The sequence below is a fragment of the Trachinotus anak genome, unplaced genomic scaffold (genome assembly GCF_046630095.1).
Source record: "Trachinotus anak isolate AG129_WGS33_773 ecotype Australia unplaced genomic scaffold, CSIRO_AGI_Tana_v1 ptg000031l, whole genome shotgun sequence".
Taxonomy (NCBI): domain Eukaryota; kingdom Metazoa; phylum Chordata; class Actinopteri; order Carangiformes; family Carangidae; genus Trachinotus; species Trachinotus anak.
The window spans coordinates 1,883,858-1,904,350 of record NW_027273882.1 but is presented as its reverse complement, the minus strand read 5'-3'; the positions used below and the strand labels follow the sequence as shown (position 1 = coordinate 1,904,350).

Here is a 20,493-nt window from a genome sequence, read left to right as displayed (position 1 = left end):
TGCTTTGAGGACGGACAACTGTATATAATCATGGATTGTGCGTTGTACAGTATTTATTTCCCCCAGTGTCTCAAAGTAATTTCAGCTGTATAACTTCAGCAGCCTGATGGATGAAAGCAAACCTTTGACCTTTTTTTTAAAACTATGACATTTACAAGTCTACACTTCCGGAGTCTGTTTTTCTGCTCTATCAGTTCATCATTTGCTCTCAATAGCTCTTAATGTGGGGGATTCAATTAAAGACTAATGCAGAACCTGCACCCAATCATTTCATTTGTCACTTATGACATTGCATCTCTATTTTAATGGAATATACACTGATACTAAAACTCAGCGCCCCTTGTGTGAATCTATGGAGTAGCTCTGTCTGAGGATTCTGTGATTTCTAGCTTTACAACAAAGTGACATTTAAGACTTTTATTTAGTCAAACTGCTTTCAGATTAACTGTATATATGTAAATGTCGTGTGATCATTTATTAGTAACTTGAACTAACATGAACTTGTATGTTTCCTTCATTCACAGCTGAAGTTTATGGACATAGTTTCCCTTGCAGCTGATGTTTTTCTGGTTTACTCTGCGTGCCCATGAGAACGAGGACTCATGTTATGTAAATGTGTGTTTTAAGTCATTCTTGAACAATGTCAACAAAAACTGAACAATGACGATTTATTGCTGGACTGTCATATTAAACTGACTTAGTTCAGATGTTCCCAATACACTGACAACCTCACTGTATGTGCATTTGCAATGAAGAGTTTGAGAAGGTGTAACTGTAACAAGTATGCAACTCTTTTCTCTATGACCTCAAATTTACTGATACACATGTGAGACAATTTCATACAACTACTAATTCCACTGTCACAGGCACTCAGTTGTTTTGCACCAAAAATACCTTTATAGTGCTCTGCTGCTACCCTGTGGTTATCATTTAGAGCTGAATCAAGCCACCAGAGATGCATGGACAACATTGGGGAGGCTTAGTGTTCAAAATAAAAGCATAAACTTTGTAAGGCTGGATATTCAACCAAAGAGCTTTCGTGGCACAACTATATTCAGCATTACCAAAGCGCAGTATGAAGAGACAGAAGTTTACAAGACATTCAGAACATTGTTACAGAAAGGAAAAGTCTACAAAATTTGATTAATCACTAATTTGTCAGATGTTTTCACTCCATCCACCATCTAGTGACACTGGTCTTGAAAAGAGATCCTGTGTCACAGTCAAGCAATTAACACACAGAAAACATATGGAAGGACAGTTTTATACCATTACAGGAGTTCTGTAAGGCTATATTATTTTAATACATTATTATTGTTATTTTCTTTATTAATTGATTGATTGTTGACAGTAGTGAAAACCAACATATTATCTGTATTACTGTCATAGAGAACAGGAAAATGGTGCCAGTGAATTTCTGACATTTGTGTTTAAAAAAATGTCAATCAACATGTCAATATCAATGTTAATCAACTAATTGTTTCAGCTCTATAGTACTGAGTGTTTTCTGGTTGCCAGAGTATGTGTGTGTGAGGAAGTGTATGAGGTATAGAGCTGTGGGATTTAGACTTCAGTTTCAGATTATGATTCTGGTTACAATTACAAAAACAATTACAAATACCGTTATGTGAGCTTTTAATTGCTTTTGTGCTTTTGGTCAATGTGGATTTATTTTGAAAGTCCAGAGCGGAAGATGTCGTCCTCATGTCGTCATCCTGCATCAACTGCTGTGCCCCGGGTTTGACAACAACAACAACAACAACAACAGCAACGGACGGACCGCGACTTTCTTCAATAACCCGATAAAACGGCAAATAAAGACACGTCGACCGGAAAAATCTGCGTCTCTACTGAAACACTTCAACTTCAGCCAACGTTTGGTGAGAAAATTACACTCGACTTAACCGTTATTTGGCCTGTGGACGTTAGCTGTTATCCCCCTAGCTTTTCTGACAAGCGGACGAATAGAGCCATTATTTTTATTTCATCTTTTTATGAAAACCTACAGCTGCGCTTGTTTATGGCAGGAAGATAAAGCACAGTGTTTTTTTTTTTTAATTTTAATTTTATTTTTTAAACCTTGTCAGTGACATACCAGGCCTAATGATGCCTTCAGGCAAGTCATACAAATTCCAAAATCCGAATATGGCGGTCGTAAGTATTTCATTTGCAGCGAGCAAGGACAAAATGAACCTTTCAGTTTATACTTCACACTGTAATAGTGGTTAGTAGGACAGCGACTGACGAATATTTTCAGTATCAATTGATCTGGTCCCGTTGTAACGTCATTAAATTGAATTTTCTCCCAGACTAATAGCCCAAAACACAAGATATTCAATGAACAACAACAAGAAAACAGAAGAAAAGTAAATCCTCCTAACGGAGAAGGTGGAGTCAGCAAATGTTTGGCATTATTTGTTGGTAAATTACTTAAACATTCAATCAGTTATTAGCAAAGCTGGGGATCCATTAATTGACTAGCTTTATTGATACAGCCCTAATGTTTAAGTCAAGAATGATGCACAGTCATGCAGTGTAATAGTCAGCATGAAAACAAAACATAGTACATCGCTTTGACCACCAATTTTGCACAGACAGACATGGTCTCTCCCATGTTTTCCATCATCACTCAACCTTGAAATGTCAAACCTTTAGAAACAGGGTGTTGAAAAAGGGACTGGACAGTATGAATAAAATCCTCCATCATGGTATACAGATTTATATAATGATGTTCAATGTATAAACCTTATAGGAAACTGAATTGATATTTTGTTAGTGGATAAAATTACCAGCAAATCCTGCAAATTAAATAACTGACTGTCACATTATAAACATGACCTGCTCATTGATTGCTGATTGATGACGGCTGCCCAAAATGGTCTAATACAGCCAGAGATATGAAAGGGATTGCTGTCACATTATTAACAGTGTAACAAAATCTCTCATGGTGGACATACCATGCCAATACCAATTACAGAAAACACGATTTTCCCTGTTGCCTTTACTTGGTTGGGCTTTAAGTTGTATGCGTAAGTTAATCATCTAACAGGGCTGCTTCCTTTACCGTAGGTTGTTCTTAGCTGGTAGTCAGCGTAATGGGGCGCATCTTCTTGGATCACATTGGTGGGACTCGCCTCTTCTCCTGCGCCAACTGTGACACCATCCTGACCAACCGAGCTGAGCTCATTTCTACGCGCTTCACCGGAGCCACCGGCCGAGCTTTTCTGTTCAACAAGGTACCTAAACATCACTTCTTTCACATGATGGAAACCTGGCGTCGTGGGTAACAGCTGTGTTTTACTTGTCAGTTTTATTGATTGGACTATGGCTAAAATACTTAAGCATACATCACTGGTCAATAAACAATGTCCCAGAGCAGGTAGTTATTTCCATTATAGTACTTATTGTATTAAAACTATGATTTAAAACTATATTTTATAGTCTGATATGATAAAGTGGGTCAGTCTACATAATGATCAATTCCTCATCAGATTATAAGACATTTTTAATTTGCTATTGTAAGCCATCAGGCATTTAATAGACAGCAAATATCCAGGAGTTATGCAAACACAAACAAGCACAAAAAATTCCTTATTAACAATTTATGATATCACCATAATTCTCAAAATTGTTTTTTAACTAATACAAGAAAGATAAACGAGTTCCAATTTTATAAAACAATGCAGCAAGTGTCTGTGCATGATAGTGGATGTCATTAGCACTGAAACAAATATAGTCGATTAATTGATTGGGAGAATATTTATCTTCAACTATTTTGATGCTTGATTAAATTATTTTTGAGAGATGCCAAACTTTTAATCATGATCAGGTTTTAAATGTGAAGATTTGATTTTATTCTGTTTTATATGATTGAGTTTTCTCAGACAAAAAAAAAGCCATTTAAAGATTTTTTGTCATTTCTGAACTATTAATCGATCACTTACAAAATGAAAGTAATTGTTAGTTGCTGGCCTAAACGTCACTTAAATTCATCAATTATGCAACTATATCTGGTCCACACTTATCAGACTTTTAAATGTTTTCTATAATATTTTGACTTTATTTGCTGGGAATAGCTTGCAAAACCTGAAACTAAAACCTAAAATGTCCGATTGCTGCCCTCCAGGTTGTGAATCTGCAACACAGTGAGGTCCAAGACAGAGTCATGCTGACAGGAAGACACATGGTGCGGGATGTCAGCTGCAAGAACTGCAACAGCAAGCTGGGCTGGATGTACGAGTTCGCCACTGAAGAAAGCCAGCGCTACAAGGAGGGTCGTGTCATCCTTGAGAGGGCGCTGGTGAGGGAGAGTGAAGGCTTTGAGCATATTCCCCCTGAGAACTCCTGAGTTCACTTCTGAAGTAGTTGCAACACTCATTCCATGCATACTACGGCTTTTCCTCAGGCAGCAGTGCATGGACGTGCATAGACAGTGTGCCATTTGTGATTAGAGCTACACCAAAATATTATCACAGGCTGGCTGTTTGTGGGAAGTTTAAACAAGAGGTGGTGGATATTTTCACTTAACTGTAAACATTTTATCCTAGGAAGGGAAATACCATTGCTTCTCTATCAATTTAAAACCACCTGCGTTTTCCATACGTGCCCTACAAGCTGTGATGTTTGTATAATGTGCTGGTGGGGTGGGATTTTGGCCGCCGTCAGAGGGAGAGGATTCGCCCCTGTGGCCCTACATGATGCTCAGACAGATAGACTGTTATGCAAGGATTTGAATAGCTAATAACAGCACTGATGAATGCTGACGCTGCAGAGAAGACTGTTAGGTGTGATTTAATTAAATGAAATCTCTTTCCTTAAAGAGGTAGTAAGCAGTATGCTGGAATACATTCCTTTTCTGGCAAGTGTTCAGTGAAATATGCCGGAAATTTTTTATTTCAAATCTGTATTAAGTTAAGTTTCTTTAATATCAGCTGTACTAGAGTAAAAGAATGGAAACTTGGAATGTGTTAATTAGTTTTTTGTCAAAATAAATAAATTCAAACAATAAATAAATTCAATATCTATTTAGTGAATCTTTTTTTTATGTCTTTCTAATTTTAGATTTTCATATTGTATCTTTGAATACTCACAAAACAGTATTTTTTATTAACTATATTTATTAATTTATTGTGTTATTTTTCAGTGATGGCAATGCAATGTGATAAATACGATATAAACTAGCTTACTTATGTATAATTCCCCCTTACAATTACTAATTAGTTGTAATCAACACCTCTTGACACAAACAGAATTATTTAACAACAAAAAATCTTATCAACAAACCGAAACACAACATTTCACATAATACAACACTACAGATGATGGAAAGGGTGTGACCTTTTTATCTACAATGTATGGGTGGGGCAACACCTCTTTATTGAGCCTCCTACCTTTTTTTTTTATACATATGCTTTGTGCCTTTAGATTTTTGAAGTTGTATGATATAATGCTATTTCTATGTTGCAACAGAACTTAATTCTGCAAATAAACGTGATAAAAGTGAAATTTGTCTTATATTATCAAATTCAAATAATGTTGTATAATCCTGTGAAAGCTTCACACAATAAAAGTGTGTTTAAAAGAGGGCTGAAATGTGCTGAAATGTCAGATTGTCACATTTACCAAACCGAAGGCATTTTTCGGGGGGAACTAAAAACAAACACACTCTTCGATTCCTGTGGCATTTTGGGAAATGGAGGCAGTATGACACCAGGAAGGAAACTCCAATTCAGACTCATCAGTCGTGTTTCTGGTCCGGCAACATTCCCGAGTCATCACTGTTTATGTCTGATGTTGTGTTAATGGTATATAGCGTGTGCAGGATAACGGATTTCCTTGCCACCTGGACGGACACAAACCGGGACAACAATGGCCGGCGGTGAGTATTACCAGCGGGCACCAGCTAGCATGATAAGCTAACATTAGCCGTCGCTTAGAAAAGAGACCAACTGCAGGAAAAACAACTCTGAGCTAAATCAAACAACTGCTAGCCACTAGTTGCGTGTCAGTTAAATACTTTTCACTGACGCTTGTTGTGAATTAAACACCTGATAATGTCACATTTTTGTCGGACGTGTAAAGTAAGGGCCGTTAACTGGCTGTTTCAGGTCGCTGTAACGCTGTGTCTTCACAGAAAATGTGAGTGTGATCTTCAAGCTGTATTGCCTGACGGTGATGACTCTGGTGGCGGCGACATACACGGTGGCGCTGCGGTACACAAGGACCATTTCATCTGGAGATCTGTACTTCTCCACCACCGCAGTGTGCATCACCGAGGTCATTAAATTAATACTGAGCCTGGGGATGCTGGCAAAGTAAGTGTTCTTCAGCCACCTTTACTCTCACACAGATGTGTTACTGGAGGAAGCCACTGAGAGGGATTGTGTGGGTTGCAGCTACTGTAATTATCATCTTAATTACTGATTAGTTTGGCAGTTATTTTCTTGGTTTATCCATTAATCATTTGGTGTATGAAATGTCAGAAATCAGTGCCTATTATGGTGTATTAAAGCTCAATGGACCTCTTCAAATTGCTTGTTTTGTTTAAAACCAACAGCCCTAAAGATAAACCCAAATACCTTTAGTTAATTATCACACAAGACAAAGACAAGCAGCAAATCCTCATGATTATGACATTTTCATCTTTAGAAGGACATTTCAACCTTTTAATCAATCAAACTTTATTTGTATTGGCACCTTGAATATGCATTGATTTATTCATTTCTCTCCCAGAGAAACAGGAAGCCCCAGCAGACTGAAGAACGCCATCATGGAACATGTGTTCTTCAGCCCAAAAGAGCTGCTGAAGCTGAGCGTTCCCTCTGTAGTGTATGCAGTTCAGAATAACATGGCCTTTCTTGCCTTGAGTAACCTCGATGCAGCAGTTTATCAGGTATGAGCTTGTTGTCCGCACCCACAGACTGTAACAATGGAGACTGTAAACAGCTACAACAGGTGCATCAGGGAGACAGTCAGTAATCGCTGGACCTGCCACTAATGAATACTTTCACTTTCAAAGAAACTGCTGATTGTTTTGACGATTGTTTAGTCACATACCTCCACCAAGGCCAAACAGATCCAGGTAATTAACTGGATTTGCACCAAATTGTACAAAAACATATATCTCAACACCATAAATACATCTGATTTTTATACGTCAAGAAACATACATACTGAGAAATTGAGGAAAATGTTGAAAAATGCCCTTGCAATATAAAGGAAAGTGATTAAAAAATTCTAGGTTAATGGGTTCTTCTCATGCCCCAACTACTAAAAACTAAACATCCAATATTGTAACACTGACCCCTCCGACGTGTGAAGTAAGTAGTTTCCCAGTGTCTAACATTTAGTAAACAGTGGTTATTCTCAGGAGTTCCTGTACTGTCTGTAGTATGAGTGGAGCCGTCCCAGTGTGAAGCAGGAATGCTCAGTCCACCATTCCTTCATAAATAGGTTAAATCATCAATGGCCGTTAGACCTGACTTGGGTTTCCCTGTTTAGGTCACCTACCAGCTGAAGATCCCGTGCACAGCCTTGTGTACAGTCTTCATGCTGAGCCGCTCTCTCAGCCGCCTGCAGTGGTTCTCCGTTTTCATGCTTTGCGGGGGTGTTACGCTCGTACAGTGGAAGCCTGCAGAGGTCACTAAAGTCCAGGTAAGGGGGAGACAAGTTTAAATTTAAATGTTAGAAGCATCTAACATCTAGTGGTGACGACCACTATCATGAATTTGGGTTTTTATTACCTGTATCTCCTCAAGCTTGTCTGGTGGCTCACGTCATTTCTTTCCTCCCCCAGATTGAGCAAAATCCTTTTCTTGGCTTCATCGCCATTGCCATTGCTGTTCTTTGCTCTGGATTTGCAGGTAAAATTGGCACTGGATTCTTACCTCTTTGTCGTATGTTGATGTGGCCACCACACATAAAACAGATTCTTTCAGTAACTTGAAACATGGAACAAAATACCAACTAATGTAATTTCTTATAAGCTGCAAAAAGTAAACTGTGATTGTATTTGCATTGCAGTTATCGTGGAGGTGTTCAATCTGTCATTTAGTTTTTGACCTGACGTTATTTAACATATGCATCAAAATATATTTGTGAATATTAATTAGCATTTTGTGTTTACGGTCTGATTAAGGTGTGTACTTTGAAAAAGTGCTGAAGAGCTCAGACACATCTCTGTGGGTGAGGAACATACAGATGTACCTGTCTGGCATCGTGGTCACGCTGATTGGCGTTTACATGACAGATGGTGAAAAAGTCCTGGAAAAAGGCTTCTTTTTTGGTTATACACCCTGGGTGTGCTTTGTTGTATGTAAGTACGACAAAACCTGAGGTTTTGTTTGTTTTTTATTTAATGTCTTTTTTTTTTTCTTTTTTTTTTTTAAACAGTGTTTCTCTTGACATTGCTCTCTTTGTGCTACCAGTCCTGGCCAGTGTGGGGGGTCTGTATACATCGGTGGTGGTCAAGTACACAGACAACATCATGAAGGGCTTCTCTGCCGCAGCCGCCATTGTCCTCTCAACTGTGGCATCCGTCATTTTGTTTGGACTTCAGATAAGTAAGTTAGTTTCTCATACCAACAATGTAGTTTTTGCACTCAAGCTGACTGATGTCATGTGTATGTGCATGTGGTGTTGTGGCTTGTGTGCTTGTACATTTTGAATACAAGAACCCCTTTATAAATTAAAAAAAAATATGTGTGTGTGTGTGTGTGTGTGTGTGTATATATATATATATACACACACACACACACTCACATATATATATATATTAGGGCTGTCAATCGATTAAAATATTTAATCACGATTAATCGCATGAGTGATCATAGTTAATCATGATTAATCGCATATTTTTAATCTGTTCTAAATGTACCTTAAACTGATTTTTTTCAAATTGTAATACTCTTTTCAACATGAGAATAGACAAATGCTTGCTTTATGCAAAAAAATCATGTTTATTTATTGCTGCAATGAGAAATACTCTCAGTTCAAGTAACTAACATGTGCAAACTGCATTGTAAAACAAAATGCTGAAATAAACTAAAACAAAAGTCCAACAAAAAAAATTACAGATGGGCATACCAATTTACTAAATGTAACATTATAGGAATGTTTACTAACACAGTAGTGTGTTGAACTTCACATTTGATCTATTCATCCCCATTTTTGTTTAAGCAACCATTTAACATAAAAGAATGCCCCTCAATGCATTGCATTGCAATTTGCATCAAATTCAAAACAAACAGGGTGATGCACAAAATAACTTAAAGAAAATAATAATTTAAAATAAATAAAGTGTGCATGAAACAGTGGTGAGTGTTACAGAACATGACTCAAATGATAGTGCAGTCAGCCTATAGCCTATAAACAGCTGTTCTCTTATATTCAGCAGAGGCTGAACAACCCAACCTCCATCTCCTCTTTTTTAACAGACAAAATAAAATACAAATCTGCCTCCTCTTTTTTAACAGACAAAACAAACATCAGCCTCCATTTCTTCTCTTTTTTTCTTCTCGGTACATTGCTTCCTGATTTCCCAAGCTACGGAGTGGCCCGAGGTTCAAATGTCACAAGCGTTAATCACGTTAAAAAAAAAATTACTCCCGTTAAAGGCATGTTACGTTAACGCGTTAATAACGCATTAACTTTGACAGCCTTAATATATATAAACCATCAGAAACACACAAAGTAGTAGCACTATCATTGCCTTTTCTGCTTCACCGTTACTCATTTATCAGATGCTTTCAGCCAAAGCAACTGACAAATGAGAGTCAACACTAAAGCTTCAAATCTGTGAAACACATCTATAAAAACCCTCAACAGGGTCACAGCTGGTAATCATGTGTGATCTGAAATGGCAGCTCATATTTACTGTAACAACTGTATTTCATGGTATCGATTTAAAGTAATTCCTGACTTTGCCAAAAATCCTATAGATATTATTTCTGCATAGAAAAAGCCATAGGATGAGCTGGTAGAATTTCTGTATTAATAAGGCTCTGAGAGATTTAAAGCAGGACATGAATGGTACTTTGCATTTTTGCAAGAGCTAACATTATACTCTCATATTGAAACTCATGTTCAGAGGCATAAGACTACAGATTATTTTATACAAAAATAACATCTATTTATGTCAAAGAAGTGCAAAGACATTTTTAACTTCTAAATTTATTTAAAAACTGACACCATTCCACAATATATATTTTTTTTAATAAATTCAGGAAATGTCACATTTTGCTTTTTCCCCTCTCTTATGCAGCGATCACATTTGCCTCTGGCGCCATCCTTGTGTGCGTCTCCATCTACCTATATGGACTTCCAAAGCAAGACACATCCAAGCTGAGCCGGCAAGACACAGACAAGGAATTCAAACAGAAACTGATCACTGTGTGAGTCGCAGACCTGCAGCAGAGAAACCCCTCAGACCAGGTGTGCTTTGGGGTTTTCTGGGGATGTAAAAAAGCTCCTGCACTGGAGGGATTAGGGAGCTAATCTGTTTTTTTATTAATCAAATGAACACTCAGTTGGGCTGGCTCTGTGTTCAGTTCATCACATAGGTGACGGCTTTTATTACACTTCAGTGTAGGTCTGCTACTTCAATCCACCTACATGGGACTGGTGACAGTATGATGAATTTTTTTAATGGGTTTTTTTTTTTAAATTATTTTTTGTTTAATTAGGAAGTAGTCTGTTTTAAATTGTGCAATTTTGTGTGTCTTATGTCCATAATCACATAGTGCTGACTCTGATTGTGGCCAAATCACAGGAGAACATATTTGAAAGAAGGATGACGACAGATTGCACGTGATTATGTTTAAATTATCAAGTGTCTTGTATTATTTGTATCAGATCTGTGCCAGATTCTGCTTTAAAGCTCGTTTCAGAATACACACAATCCTATTGATGCTTTTGATCAGTTCCCCCTCAAATAGAGATTGTCCAATCATAGCTCAGCAACTGTAACTAGACACAAAAGGCATTCAAAGACTTTTTTAGCTTTTCCAAAACCAAAGACATTACAGCAAAAGTAATAGATTTAATGGTAGGTTTGTTATCAGGCAAGTATTGTAGCCTACTTTTTACCCCACATCATTTATTTGATAATTTTATTAATTACCCTGCAGATTGAGATTAACAATGCAGAGTTCTTGTCCTGTTGGTTGAAAGGTGAGACTGAAAGTTCGTTCCTTGAGTCGTATGTTTGGAAGGGATGCATTTTCAGTTTCTCAATCTTTGTTCTTTTGTAGGTTCCGTAAAAGTTCTTTGAGCTGCTTTGGGCAAAAGGATCTGTCAAATAAAAGTTATACACTGAAAACAACACACAGGGAGTTTTGAGCATTGAATCATTTTAGTGGTTGTTATCCTTAGTCTTTTTGCACAGCATTGTTGATATTTTACTTAACCTGTTTCACATTAGCATATTACTGACTTAAAGTTTTAGATATGAAATACATTCATATTTTTTTCATATTTAAATTTTCAGAAACTTATCTGTACCAGTCTGACCACGGTGACATGTTATCAAATTACCCACTGGCATTTAAGTTTCTGGTCATCAAGCATGAGTTTAAAGAGTTGAGTTACATCACTCAGGTCTGTTGTTGTTTCCAGATGTTAACAAAAACAACAGCCAATATGAAAACCAAGTGACTCATGAAAGGAGTAACTTGCTTTGATTTACACCTAATCAGAATCTATGTGAGTGGAAAATACCTGACACAGTAATAGGAAAAGCAAATGTTCAATTAAGGAATATTATTTTATTTTGAAAATGTAAGGCTCCTTATTTACAGTACAAATTAACCCTAATCATATGGTACACGCAGCAGTGAACTAACACTGATTAAATTATAACAAACTATGAGTTTTACATTTTATCAACCGGTGTGATGCCGAGGATCCTCATCCCGTTGGCCAGGACTGAGCAGGCTCTGCTGAACAGTCGTAACCTTGCCTGTTGACATTTAGTAAATGATATATTAATTTATGAATTTATAGTTGACCTCGAATATAAAATGAAACTCTTGGCTATTGTCAAGAAAGTGTGTGTACTATGTATTTATGGCCGAGCATTGGGGTGTTTTTCTCTCTACCTGTGCCACATCCTGAGGGCTTCCTTTCACCGGCAGCTCTTTGTGTGCCGAGGCAATCAGGTGGCTGGAAGACAGTGAATAACATGAATACGCCGGAGTTACCACTCAGCAATCCAGTCCCTCAAGAATAACAACCTGCTCCTTACCACAACTTCAATAAAAAGTTAAGCATGTGTTTTGGCTGCAGATCTTGGGCCGACTGGTACAACACCTCATCGTAGCTGCAAACAAATAAAGTGGAGACCATTTTTTATTTTTTTTTTTGTTGGATGAGATTGGACATATTTTTTCTCATATTTGACAATGTGTTGAGGAATTTAGAGTTGTGAAAAGTAGCTGGCTTACCGAAGGAGGTGCTGCAGGATGGTGATACTCGTCTGCTCTAGTAGAAGGGATGGATCAAATGCAGCTGCCTCTATGCCTTCATTCCTCCGTATCAAACTGCAATAACAGTGTTACAATTAAGATGTGCGTTTACTGTCTCCTAAGTCTTGTTGGTTTTTCTTTGTGTAAGGACGGGTACAACACATCTGGTAATGTTAACTGGATTCAGTGCTTTTTAATCTTAAACAATGAAATTCACACAGGAGCAATGCAAATGGTTGGTGGATTAATTACTATGTTTTTTTCTTACAGACTAATGTGCAGATTCTGGGACGTTGGTGATGCGAGATTGAGCAATGCCTGATAGACACCAAGTACTGCACTGGAATACTAACTTTACTTGATTATTTCTCTTTTATACCACTTAATTACTTTGGGCAAATATTGAACTTTCAACTTGACTGCATTCATCTGACAGCTGTTGTTCATAATTACAGACTCAAATGTTACAAGGAATACATACGCTCTGTGATCGGTTTATAAAATATCATGCACTGTTATAGAACAACCCAGCAGCTACTATTTAAGTATTATATAGAATGTTATATCATTATCTTCACAATTTTTCAAGTCTTAAAAGAATAGTTGGTTCCCCATATTTTGTCCCCCATCACTTACATTGGAAGTGGATCAGGGAGGAACAGTATGAAAGGGCGGAAGAATCTATCATAATATAACATTCTAAAAGGAGTTATTAGTACTTTTACTTTTGATACTTGAGTACATTTTGCTGATAATACTTAACTGCACTTTAGCAAAGTAAATTCAGAGTGCAGGACCTTTATGTAAAGAGTAATTTTACCTTGTGGTATTTTGGCCTTTAAGTTAAGTAAAGCATCTCAGAACTGCTTCCATCAGAAGTTGAGGGCGGCTGCTGGAAATTGTTAACTATCAATTTATTTAATTCTTACGACAATGGTCTTAACACATAAAACTGAATTTGCCAATAAATTATAACTGGTAAACATCACTGCAATGTAGTGCTGAAACAATTAGTAGATAAATCAAGTTTTGATAATCTATAAACTGTTGAAGTCATTTAAGCGAAATCACCACATAACCTCTGGTTTTAGCATTTCCAATGTGAGAATTTGCTGCTTTTCTTGGTTTTATGTAACCGTAAATTAAATATTTTAAGGGTTTGGGCTTTCGGGTCAGACAAAACAAGACATCTGAAGATGCGAACTTGGTCCCTAAACAAAATAAGCTGAGCATTTTCCACTATTTTCTAATAATTTTCTGCTTCAGTGGCATTACCCTACAAAAACTCACACAAGAAATCACCAAAATGGCCAAGTTACAAAAGAACAACAAGAATTCCTGTCATCATGTTTCATTATTTTTAGCAGCTAATGGACACAGACCTGCAAAGTCGAGCATGTGTGTACTGGAGGAAGACGCCTGTGTCTCCCTGAGCCTGCAGCATCCTGTCCCAGTCAAACTTATAGTCTGACTGCAGGGGACCTTTGAAGTCCTGCAACAAAGTCAGAGGAGAACAGTAATGATAAATAGATAGGTCTCTGTCTGTTATCACTTTGTACAGACTAATTGAAACATGAAACAGGTGGCTGAATATTAGACTGAGGTTAAGTTTAATTTAGTTGTGATCATTTACCTGGACTATTAGTGCACTGATTCCCACTTTCTCTGCTGTGTCCTCTGGGTTGTCCATTTCCTTTGTTGCTGTGGAAAGAGCAAGCACCAGTGTCACTATTATCCACAAATGCGGGTTCATTATTCCCACAGGGGGGTCCATTCATTAGTACCATCATACATATTTTCTATTTTAAAGAGACTACAATATGTAATGTTTGAGACAACAGTCAACCACACTTAATACTTTATATTGTTACTTTTAAAATGTGAACACAGTATATACTCAGAACCTGCTTAGAACTGCTGTGTAGTATGGGTTTGGGATGCAACTCAAACTATTATAGGAAATGCTGCACTGAAAGAAGAGCGCCACCCTCCTGTTTCGAGATACAATCAGACAATCCCACTTAGCTCTAAAGCAGCAGAAAGTGTCACTCAGTTACAGTGTGTAACACTTAACCTCCAATTCCCCCGATTTAGTCTTTGTAAACAATATATATTAACATTTAAAAAGGTTTAGAACAGTTGTAAACAGATACAAATGTTTACTAATGTAAACAACAGTAACACTCAGAAGTGGATGGGGGTTAGGAGGCTGTTTCAATAGATAGTGTAAGACAATATGCATAAAGCAGTTATAATTATACAAAATATGTCTCCAAGGGAGATGTTATGTTTTTTGACAAATATTGTACATTATAATACAATAATAAAAATAAATAAAACAATTTATTATTTGTTTGTATACTGTATATTAATGCTTATAAAGCCTAATAAAGTGACACAAAGAAGGTGTTACGCTAACATGCAGCGGAGAGAATGGAAAAGTCTGACAGATGTTATCTTTCCTTTAACATATTAATGATATATTAATATTAATATATTTGAGTTACTACAACGATTTGGGAATGTTAAAGTGCTTCATGTACCTCCTTTAAGTCATACAGTCATGCAAATGGATTTTACTTGTGTGCTTTGTTGCAAAATTGCTTAACAAGAGCCTACTGTGTGTGACAGACTGTACTTTTTGATTGGCTCATGTTGTCTAACATCCTGGCCCGAGCTTCATCCAGCACATCCTCCAGAAACACCACCTCACCGGTCCGGGTCTTCATGCCCTGCACCAGGCCAAAGGGCACATGCTGACATCTGCAACCAGAAGTTAGATCCCTTACTCAAGTACAAGTACCAATACAAAAATATTGGCTTCATTGCAAGTACAAGTCATATTATATTCAAAGTTTTACTGAAATAGCACCAAAGGGTAAGTACAAAAGTAAAAGTACTCATTATGCAGAATGACATTCATGCAACAGCATCAACTCTCTGAGAGCAGAATCAAGTGCAATGTTTAAAATAGCTGTCTGTAGTAGGTGGGATACTGCTTACATGAATCCAGATTTTACTTAACATTCTTATTTATTTGACAAACATTATAAAGACAGTGCAGATATTTTTGTCTGTAAGGAATATTTTCCAATTATTTCAGTCAGACACATATTAAGTTAATGTGCATTTGCATCAGATTGTGATAATTAAATGATGAAAGACATTTTACAAAACTAGATTTTTACAGCAAAGAGTCATTATTTGGTTACTCTTTGGTCTCAAATCTGTCTATATTACGTGTGTATTTTTTTAATATGTATGGCATTCTTCCTGGTACCTGTCCGCCCAAGAATGTCCCATAGCCAGCAGGATCTGGAACAACTGGTAGAAGTGGTTTGCTTGACTTTTATCAGTCTAAAAAAAGAAAAACAAACAAACAAACAAAACATCAAACTGATAATAATGCAACAAGGAAACAAGCTAGAAACTCAAGCAGGAATATCTGAATCAAGAGATAAGCATATGCCACAATGTGACCTTAACTTGGATTTTGTGTTTTCTGTTTGTTTGATATGATTAAGTGTTTCTACATTCACAAATAAACAGGGACAATAGTCTAAAGAGGGTAAACCAGTATGACAGGGCTGACATCATCATCACAGACTCCCATTCAAATCAGTCACTTTCAGACTGCGGGTAAACAAATCCCCACGTTTCCACTTTGCCTTTTTGTGTTTGGCTGTAATGATTTCAGTCATAATGTTTTGCATATTTGTTTCAAAGTAGATAAAAACAAAAACAATATTACCTTTTGTGACAATAAAAGCTCGTCATGAAAGCTGATTATGTTGCAGAGTTAGCGTGCACAGCGCCAACATGCGAGGCTCCTGAGTTTACAGAGGGAACAGGTGCACATCGCCTGCCCTGCTCACTTAATATTTCTCAAAACAGATTCGGGAAAAAGACAGAGAGCCTGGAACTTTTGACGTAACATTTGTGATTTTTGCTTAAAAAAATTACTTAAATAATTAATCAATTATTAAAATAGTCGGCAATTGATTTTCTGTCAATTGACTAATTGTTTCAGTGCTATAAATGAGTGCAAAAAATATATAATGCTGAATCTCCACCATTAAATTCCCATATCTACTCATCACTTACAACTGCATTAAAATATGCCTTTTATGCCTTTCTTTGTGGTTCAATGTGTCTGTTTTTCAAGACCAGTGGCAACTAAAAAGCTAAATGTAAAGGGCTTGAGTGCATTAATGTCCTCACCACATAAATCATCTCATCAAAGTGGTACTTTTGTTTTCGGTCAATGGCTGCAGCGATATCTCTGGAATGAAAAAAAAAAAAGAATAATAGGTTAATATTTCTGGGGCCACAAAAGTACAGCTGCACTTGCCTGCAAATTTTAATTGACTGTTATTACCAGTACTGATTAGTACTGCTAGGACTGACCTGGTGATGTAGAGAGTGGTGCCGTCGCTGCGTAGCACTGTACAGACACTGCTCATGTCTCCATCAGGGGAAAGATCCACTACACCAGTTCCCTTCCTGTCAATACAACAACTGCCGTGAAATCCAGTCCATGTAGGCTCAGATTTGAATGTAGGGTACATTTAAGTTTCATCTATCACATATCAACCTCAACTGCAATGACGAAGCATTAGTTCAGATATTTCTGTAAGCTATTTTATGAAGACTTTCACTGAAAAAGTAAGTTCACATTAGGTTTTGTTCTAAAATTTGCACTTACAGCCAAAAATACTAACAAATACTTACAAAGTTAAAAGCCTTCTTATCTTGCTGAAAACATTTTCAAATGTAAATAAACTTCCCAGTCTGTTAAAATCTTTCTCCAGATTCTTGATGCTTTGGAAGGAAAACTGTAAACTGGATCAATCTGACTCATCTGCTGGTCTCTTAACACACATTTACTTGGTGTCTGTCGCACCAGTGACTGATCAGAAACCATCACATGCGGGCACATACTCGGAGGTTTTCAGCAGGCCTTGGCTCTGCAGCTGCTGCACCACTGTTTGGGCTTCATCTTGGTGATTGGACTCCCCGGAGTAAATGTCAAAGTGGATTCCTAACCGCTGGAAAGATCAGATGTCAGTCAATGAAGTGGTGATATTTTCATTTCTCGCATCAAGTTTGTATCTTAGAGAGTTAACTTTGTCTTGCTGTGTGGCTCATTACACCTTGTAAACGTGTTGATACTCGTGCACTGTGATGTCTCTGAACTGTTGCCATAACGACAACGCCTGGCTCTCATGCTGCTCCAGCTGTCTGAAGAAGTCTCTGGCAGCCTGCTTCATATCCTCATTGTGCTCTGCTTCCTTGTTCACTTGAACATACACCTGCAAGATGCAAACATATGTACTATACACAAAATACAGCCTGGTAGGAAGGCCTGTTTACACCACTTAGACCCTGCAACCTAAACATTACTAAAACTGATGATGCTGCGATAGCACTTCACCTGTTATGTCATATCTATCTTTATACAAACAGGCAAACTCACCTCAAACAAATGCTGTAAGGGATTCTGTTTTAATTTCTCCTGACATCCAAACCGGCCAAACCCTGCTCCAAGCAAACCTGAAATCCAAGGAGAAAAAAATAGGTTTTGGGACTTTATCCGTTGAATCCATTTACCTGTTGAACATTTTGCACATTATTTACTCACCAAACTGCATACCCCAGTCTCCAAGGTAGTTCATTCGAATAACATTGTTTCCGAGGGTCTGCTTTAGGTTAGCAATGAAGTTACCTGGAGAAGGAGTTAATATTTATTTTAGTTGAGCGGACTTTACTATCAATTAAAAATGAGCGTTCACACTTTCGTCTGAGCAACACAGGATTCAGCCGATGTGTTGGCCTAGCTGATTTATTGATTAGGTTCTAGTTCGCACTGCAACTCACATGCATATTAATCAGTATAACTATTTTGGCTTTGGTTACTGAAAAAAATTACTTTAGACAAAACTCACCAATAAACGTAGACCGCAAGTGTCCAGCATGGAATTTTTTGGCAATATTTGGAGAGCTGCAACATACAAGCACATTAAGGCTTGTCTGATAAAATATCTATAAGGCTAAGATATATGAAGTGTTAAAGAAAAAAATACACAAAACACACCTGTATTCTACTAATGTTGTACCTCTCTTGAGTGTGTTAAAAAGTTCACTGTTTAACCCAAATCTCTCATCCTCCTGCCCTCCAAATGGCTCCAACATTTTCTAAAACAGTCAAAGCAGAAATATTACGATAACAGCAGAAGAAGTGAACACATTTTTTCTACCACTGGGGGAGTGTATACTCACAAACCTGGACAAGAAGAGTGCGATTAACTGTAAAGTTGATCACTCCCCGATCAGCAGATATGTCTTCCACCACACTGTCCTGCTTCAACTGGAAAAGATGACATCTGATTACAAATTAAATACAATCCTTTGTCTATTGGGATTACCTTTTATAGCCAGGAATTTGAACGCTTAGCATCTACAAAAATACACAACATAACCAAAAATATGTGGACACTAGACCTGAAATTGTTACTCATACTCAATTGTTCAATCAACATAAACTTAATCTACAATATTTTTTGATCCTCAAAATAATTTCAGAAGCAAAAACATTAAACATTTTCCAGCTTCTCCAGTTTGAAAATTTGCCACATTTCTCTGGGTTATATTTTTTTAAACTGATTTTTTTTTTTTTTTTGACATGAACTGGTTGGTCAAAAACAGTTGGGCAAAACACACTCGTGTGACTGACATGGGCATTAATATGCTGCTGTACCAGCCTCTGATTCAGGGCTGTTCATCTCAAATGTGTTAGATGCCATTGAGCTTTAGGGCTCTGGGTAGACCAGTGTCCACACCAAACTAGGAAACATATTTCTTTCTGGACCTTGCTTTGTGCACAAGTGCATTGTCATGTTGAAACCAGAAAGGGGTGTTCCCTGAAACTTTTGCAACAGAGTTGGAAGCACGGTATAGTCTAAAATATTGTATACTGTAGCATTTAAATGAAATATTGAATTAAATATGTGATTTTCCAAGTGAAATGCAGTGACAAACAAACACATAACAAAAAATGCATACTTATTGAATCTGTTGTTGTCTTTATCCACACTTCCTATACGATCTATCTTACCTGGGTGGCCAAGTTTTCTGCTTGCAGCTGAATGTCTCCATTGGATGGTAAAATCCCATTGGTTCGTAAAGTGCTTATAGGCAGTTTGAAGTCAGCTGTCTTCCTGAGGAGTACAAGATCAGGGAGCTTTAACAAACTGGTGAGAAGACAAACAGCAGTGGAGTATCTGACTCAAACAGAAAGGCAACACATTTACTGGGAACAACATAAACACACTTAACTGTTTCTTAAAAAGTGGGACTGCTGACAGAGCTGGTATGAAGGCATCCTCAGACTGCTGCAACGTCCTACCCAGCTGGACATTTAAACACACACACAAGTTAAAACATTAAAGACAGGATAAAGACTCTTGTTTTGACTTATTCCAGGGTCAAGGCATGTTAGCATTAGCACGTAGTCTCATTTCATTTTCAAGACTTTCAGCTTCATTACCTTCGCTGCAATCCTTCTTCTAAAGAAACAAGCCATGTTTCCTTAAAGTACAAACACAATATAGTGATAAATTTTAAGCAGAACTAGACATATCTATCCGCAATCCTTTCACATTGTTGACTTGGCTAACATGCTTCCGCTTCCTTTCAGCTTGTCCAATCACAGGCGTTGTTCCCCAACGACGTCACAACTAGAAGAGGTTTGTTTGATTTCATTCTCCGCTGCTACCGACAGTAAATATTCTATGTTCAGACACTGAATTACCCTGAAAACCTTTAAAATCTTAAACATTTTCCCCTTTATATTAAATATTCATCAGCACTGTGACGTTCAACCTAACTTCGCTGACAGTTGCGTTTCCGTGGTAACGCAAGCCAAAAGAAGAAACCGTGACAAACCGTCTTCCTGTTCTGTGTCTGACGTCGCGAAATTCTGATTGGTGCAAAGAAATACGTCAGTTCTTTCCTTATTAGTCGAACACTTCCG

The 20,493-nt window shown here is 37.4% G+C and overlaps 3 protein-coding genes across 5 annotated transcripts; 2 read left to right on the top strand and 1 right to left on the bottom strand.

The window, feature by feature from the left end:
- Positions 1-1,711: 1,711 nt before the first annotated feature.
- LOC139612510 (protein yippee-like 5) lies at positions 1,712-5,861 on the top strand. The gene is made up of 3 exons (XM_071468148.1): positions 1,712-1,880; positions 3,070-3,236; positions 4,127-5,861. Exons 2-3 carry the CDS (start codon positions 3,096-3,098, stop codon positions 4,346-4,348), a joined length of 363 nt encoding a protein of 120 aa, XP_071324249.1. The 5' UTR covers positions 1,712-1,880; positions 3,070-3,095; the 3' UTR covers positions 4,349-5,861.
- Positions 5,738-13,850, top strand: slc35a1 (solute carrier family 35 member A1). Of its 3 annotated transcripts, none has more exons than XM_071468143.1 (9): positions 5,738-5,878; positions 6,134-6,314; positions 6,733-6,892; positions 7,501-7,653; positions 7,796-7,862; positions 8,138-8,314; positions 8,427-8,561; positions 10,262-10,431; positions 12,732-13,850. In XM_071468143.1, exons 1-8 carry the CDS (start codon positions 5,869-5,871, stop codon positions 10,393-10,395), a joined length of 1,017 nt encoding a protein of 338 aa, XP_071324244.1. In that variant the 5' UTR covers positions 5,738-5,868; the 3' UTR covers positions 10,396-10,431; positions 12,732-13,850. The 3 variants fall into 3 exon arrangements, with proteins under 3 accessions (XP_071324244.1, XP_071324245.1, XP_071324242.1); XM_071468144.1 differs by lacking the exon at positions 12,732-13,850 and adding an exon at positions 11,250-11,322; XM_071468141.1 differs by lacking the exon at positions 12,732-13,850 and having other exon boundaries at positions 10,262-11,322.
- rars2 (arginyl-tRNA synthetase 2, mitochondrial) lies at positions 11,743-20,418 on the bottom strand. Its single transcript, XM_071468137.1, has 20 exons — positions 20,008-20,418; positions 19,797-19,870; positions 19,576-19,678; positions 18,745-18,828; positions 18,556-18,656; positions 18,407-18,462; positions 18,103-18,186; positions 17,938-18,014; positions 17,615-17,773; positions 17,403-17,509; positions 16,869-16,964; positions 16,683-16,743; positions 15,742-15,818; positions 15,100-15,224; positions 14,095-14,162; positions 13,844-13,953; positions 12,441-12,536; positions 12,242-12,316; positions 12,096-12,159; positions 11,743-11,956 (listed from the first exon to the last, which is right to left on the bottom strand). The coding sequence occupies exons 1-20, from the start codon at positions 20,041-20,043 to the stop codon at positions 11,870-11,872; spliced, it is 1,740 nt and encodes a 579-aa protein (XP_071324238.1). The 5' UTR covers positions 20,044-20,418; the 3' UTR covers positions 11,743-11,869.
- Between the last annotated feature and the right edge of the window lie 75 nt (positions 20,419-20,493).